The sequence below is a fragment of the Notolepis coatsorum genome (assembly GCF_963971535.1).
Source record: "Notolepis coatsorum genome assembly, chromosome: 1".
In the NCBI taxonomy this organism is placed as follows: domain Eukaryota; kingdom Metazoa; phylum Chordata; class Actinopteri; order Aulopiformes; family Paralepididae; genus Notolepis; species Notolepis coatsorum.
The window spans coordinates 65,998,442-66,004,467 of NC_140165.1; the positions used below are offsets into that span (position 1 = coordinate 65,998,442).

The 6,026-nt window shown below is 38.8% G+C and overlaps 1 protein-coding gene across 1 annotated transcript in view; it reads right to left on the reverse strand.

Annotated features, from left to right (window-relative positions):
* Window positions 1-972: 972 nt before the first annotated feature.
* cd59a (CD59 molecule (CD59 blood group) a) overlaps window positions 973-6,026 on the reverse strand; it is a 7,567-nt gene continuing 2,513 nt past the window's right edge. The window contains exons 4-5 of the mRNA XM_084326094.1: window positions 5,708-5,781; window positions 973-2,111 (exon numbers count right to left, since the gene is read on the reverse strand). Of these exons, the coding sequence (XP_084182220.1) occupies window positions 1,989-2,111; window positions 5,708-5,781 (197 nt within the window). The 3' untranslated portion in view covers window positions 973-1,988. The remainder of the gene's footprint in view (window positions 2,112-5,707; window positions 5,782-6,026) is intronic.

Here is a 6,026-nt window from a genome sequence, read left to right on the forward strand (position 1 = left end):
GAGTGGCGTTGCATAAGATGACTGCGTTTCAAGTGATAAGTGATGCTGCTGAGAGGGTCGTTTCTTGACTCAGAGTGGCGTTGCATAAGATGACTGCGTTTTCTATATTATAAAGCACTTAGCAGCACTTAGCACTTTAAATTTACCAGAACTTTAGCACGCGGAGGCGGAAACAGGCTTCGACAGCGACTTTAGAAGCGGCTGATTAAACAAGACGAAAGCGAAATACGAAAGTCAAGTCGTCGCCACTCATAGCAAATATGAGAGCTCTGTAGCTCTGTACTCTGTTTGTCATGACAAACCAATTACATAATCCAACATATGTGTAAAGAAACAACATATTCCAGTTAACGGTATATTTTTGTAATGATTCGTTACGCTTACGGCGTAGTCAATACTTCCATGCGTATAAATTGAGGAAGCTGAGGAGCGCGCGCACGGCGCGGAGCTTGGCGCGGCGTAGCGGCAGGCAGGCAGGCATAAGGGGGCGTGCTAGCGTGGGGTCACGTGGGCGTCGTGGCCAATCAGAGGAACCCGGAAACCGAACAGCGTTGTATTTGGCATAGACGAGGCCGGCAGCGCAGGTAAGCTATCTAGTGTTCTATATATATCTATGGTCTCAACTACCTGAGGCAGACTTCTGCGGGACTCATCTAAACATGGCCTAAAATGTATGATATAAGAATATAAAGCTAGTCTTTGGCTAAACGTGCTCTTCATTCTGGCTAGAAAGACTGGTGTGGTCCTTTAAGAAGAATGACTTGGAACCCACTCATCATAAAGACTGGTCTGGTCCCAAGAAGTCTGTGTTGAATGATTCAACCACTAAAATGCTTATTTTCACGAGGTTCCCTTTGAGCTTCTCTGATTGGTTAGAAGGGGGAGCCTCACTGTCAATAAACTGACAAACCATCTTTGTCTCCATTAATCTCATTTTAATCATTACTGGGCACAGAGGATATTAAAACCAACCATAACTCAAACTCTTACATTAAAAACTCCACAGACACAATGAAAACATCAAAAATAGCAGTAGAGGATACATTAATAATATAACAGGTATATTAATAATATAACATGTATAATAATAATAGTATAACAGGTATACTAATATAACACGTATACTAATAATAATATAACAGATATAGTAATAATATAACAGGTATACTAGTAATAATATAACAGGTATACTAATAATATAACATGTATATTAATAATATAACAGGTATACTAATAATAATATTACAGGTATACTAATACTATAATATATATATACTACAATAGATATACTACTAATAATAGTCAGGGTGTGAGGAAATATCGTGCCACAATATGAAAAATGGATGGTGATATGAGCTCCTTTACATCTAACCATCCTAATCATAACCTGAGAATGTCAGCTAAACTTAGTTATGCCATTCATGGTGAGAAGACTATCCCTTTCACTGCCACGCTACCATAACGGTTAACCCTTTCACTGCGATGACACACAGACGGTTAACCCCTTTCACTACCACGCGACAGCCGGTTAACCCTTTCACTGCCACTGTCGGTTGTGTGATAGTAGAGGGTTAACCTTCTGTCGTGTGGCAGTGAAAGGGCTATATGCTATGACACATTACTCAACTCAACACAACACTAAATGTTTTCAGTAATAACTTCAACTTGAATATTTCATTAAAGTTTAATTTGAAATGTGAACCCAGTATTGTGTATCGAATCAAATTGTGTCCTGTGGGTCACACCCCTAATCAATACTGAACAGAATCCAGTCATTTACTCTTAATCTTACATTTTAATCACATAGGAGGTGAAGACAGAATTGATTCAGTAAAATCATGTCCGTTTAAGTCTATGATGATGAAGGTGATGATGATGAAGGTGATGCAAACATCAAAAGTGAAGCTTTGTGTGTGTGTGCGTGCACGTGTGTGTGTGTGTGTTGCGTGTGTGTGTGTGTGTGTGTGTGTGTGTAAGCTTGTGTCTATTCAGAGCATAAAGCACCAGATCATGCCCATGGAGGCCAGCAGACCAATCAGGGAGCTGGTAGCAGAAGTAGGGGCGGAGTTACAGAGATCAGAGTTGCAGCACTTGTAGGTGAAACTGGAGACCTGAAAGAGATTTAACACATTTATTAATGAATAATAGTAATAATAATTAATATTACAGAGAGGAGATATTTAACACATTCATTAATAATAATTAATTAATGGTCTGTGACAGTGGCTCGGGAGGTAGAGCAGTCGTCTGGCAATCCGGAGGTTCCTGGTTCGATTCCCGCTCCTCCCGGGCAGCGTGCCGATGTGTCCTTGAGCAAGACACTTAACCCATAATTGCTCCCGATGAGCAGGTTGGCACCTTGCATGGTTGCCTCCGCCATCGGTGTGTGAATGTGTAAAATAATAGTAACAAATTGTAAAGCGCTTTGGATAAAAGCACTATATAAAAAAGCAGCCATTTACCATAATTAATATTACAGAGGAGATATTTAGAGACTGTCTACCATGTACCTGACACATAGACTGTCTACTGTACCATGTACCTGACACATAGACTGTCTACCATGTACCTGACACATTGTCTACCATGTACCTGACACATAGTCTACCATGTACCTGACACATAGACTGTCTACCATGTACCTGACACATAGACTGTCTACCATGTACCTGACACATAGAGACTGTCTACCATGCCTGACACATAGAGACTGTCTACCATGTACCTGACACATAGAGACTGTCTACCATGTACCTGACACATAGACTGTCTACCATGTACCTGACACATTGTCTACCATGTACCTGACACATAGTCTACCATGTACCTGACACATAGACTGTCTACCATGTACCTGACACATAGAGACTGTCTACCATGTACCTGACACATAGAGACTGTCTACCATGTACTTGACACATAGACTGTCTACCATGTACCTGACACATAGACTGTCTACCATGTACCTGACACATAGAGACTGTCTACCATGTACCTGACACATAGAGACTGTCTACCATGTACCATAACCTACTGTTGTGTTTGTTTGGGGACAAGTTGTATTATAACACTACAATGTGACCTACTGTTGTGTTTGTTTGGGGAAGGGTTGTATTATAACTAGTGCTGTCAGGCGATTAACAAAATTAATCTAATTAATTACAGGATTTGTAATTAATTAATCTAATTAATCGCATTTTAATCGCATAACCATTTTATGCCTGATATTCTATATTCTATAATCATATTTCAAATTGCATGTGTCCGGATGGCAGAATTCAGTACTATACAAAACCTTCTGTTTAATCATCTTCCATCTATTAATTTGCTTAGATTTTTCAGGTCTGGTCAATTTGAGCATGGTGTTATTCACAGTCAAAGATAAAAAAATGTTTATTGATATTCTCATTTGGTTCATTACAATTTACTCAAAATAAAATTTTCATTCAATCAATCACCGTGCAGATTGATTGATTGAATGAAAATGTTATTAACAGATTGCAGAATGGGTACAATACAGTACGGCTCAATACACACAATTGTTAACACTATGGCGTCCGTCCATGTATATATACGTGTTTTGAAAAAGAGCGTTGTGGACCAGAGCCACGTATATACTCGTGGCAAGTTGTTATTGTTTTATTCCATATTTATAACGCTTCTTAGGTACCCGATCCACTAGCAGGATCTTTTCACATATTTGATTTTCTAAACATGCAGTACCGGCCAGACCCGCTTAGGGGCGCCATCGCTCCACTGCAGTATCATTATGTGGATTTAAAAAAAAATGCATTTACAGTTCTGTGGGCGGATCATAGATCCTTGATTCCAAAAGAAGACCCTCCATCTTGGATCAGCTTGCCAAGCGTTTTTTTCAGCGTGGAATAATGGGATTTATGATTAGCCAATGTGCATATCGATCTACCAGAATCCGATGACTGGTGAGGAAATGCTGCCGGCGATCACATGGCCTGACGGTAGGATAATATTACCCCAAATTACAGTTGGATTGGACATTGTTTTATAACGTAACGTGATCGATCAATGAAAATGCTATATTGAACGCACACTGTATTGCTAATCAATAATAGTAATCGGCGTTCCCCGCCGCCCCCATTTCATCCATAGATGCTCTGTAATAGTCCGGATGCTACGCTGTTTGTTTTATTTCATTCGTATATATACAGCAGAAATGGCGTTTGATATAACGGCGCCAACGTTTAGCCTTTTCTGCAGCCTCCTGCAGAAAAGCCTAGACGAAAAGTGTGATATACCTTATATTCACGACGCTATAAAATGACAACCAACCGATGGATTTTTATTTTCTTTAAAGGGGAACTATTTTACTATTTCTTTCACTATTTGGGCACTTTTACACAATTCCTGTGAGTTTATGGAACACCTCTGTAATTTTTTATTTCTTTTAATTCATTGTTTTGTATTTCTAATGAAGTCCTCAAAAACAGCATTTTTCTACCTCAAGATCTTAAGCCGTTTTGAGTTTACTGTGTTCGGAACTGTGTAGAGTGTGTGAGTCTCAGCAGAGTCTCACACAGCTGAGTCTCTCTGACATCACAAATCAGCACATTTTCAGATGACTCAGTTCAGTGAGGGTGAATATTGTGAGAGGAGAATTGGAAGAATGCTCCAATATGAGAATTAGAGACATAGATCATATTAATATAAGTCCACATAGCTAGGAAACAATGCTAAACACTGAAAAAGGCCATTTATAAGATAGTTCCCCTTTAAGCCATTATGAAGGCACGGTTTATGCACTCAAGTGACAATGAGAATGGACAGATAGCAATACTATAAATGATATATAAAGCTCTTAGAAAGTACATCGGTTTGTTTACAAGCCTCTGTCCTCTGAGGCCTAAATCGCCGCGCCCTGCCGGTCGCCATAGTGTTAAGGGGATGCAGACCAGAGAAAGACTTTTGTCTTGTTTACATCAGGGTCCCCCATTTTCAATTCATAATGAAATAAGTAAGGGTGCAACTTGCACCGTGCAATCCATTCTTTGTGGATCTAGCCCACAGTATTTCTGACACTGGGAATACATTCCCTGAGATCCATAGATGTCCCTAGAATCAGATACCAAGAACATGCAAATGGACCATATTAAAAAAAAGTCTGTAAATGTGTATTCTACATTCTTATGGAATGAATGAGATAAAAAAATATATATTATAAAAAATAAAAATAAATTGTAATTAATTTTGAGTTAATTTTCATAACGCGATAATTTGCTGTGTAATTAATTAATCTAATTAACACGATAAACTGACAGCCCTAATTATAACACTACAATGTGACCTACTGTTGTGTTTGTTTGGGGAAGGGTTGTATTATAACACTACAATGTAACCTACTGTTGTGTTTGTTTGGGGAAGGGTTGTATTATAACACTACAATGTAACCTACTGTTGTGTTTGTTCGGGAAGGGTTGTATCATAACGCTACAATGTAACCTACTGTTGTGTTTGTTAGGGGAATGGCTGTCATGGTAACACTACAGTTATCTGGGTTGGTTTATTTTAATGCTCACCATGACAGACAAGGTTATGCCTAGTACACTGTTAGAGAATAGAGAATAGACCCTAACCAGAATAGAATAGAATAGAATAGAATAGAATAGAATAGAATAGAATAGAATAGAATAGAATAGACCAGATCAGACCAGAATATAATAGAGGTTGTTACCTGAGGGAACATCTGAGCCAGTCGATTGTAGTCACAGTCTGAATACTTCATACACTGACGATACGTCTGTCCTCCTAGAGTCAAATACACAAACAGGGTTTAGATAGACAGACAGATAGATAGATAGATAGATAGATAGATAGATAGATAGATAGATAGATAGATAGATAGATAGATAGATAGATAGATAGATAGATAGATAGATAGATAGATAGATAGACAGACAGACAGACAGACAGACAGACAGACAGACAGACAGACAGACAGACAGACAGACAGACAGACAGACAGACAGACAGACAGACAGACAGACAGACAG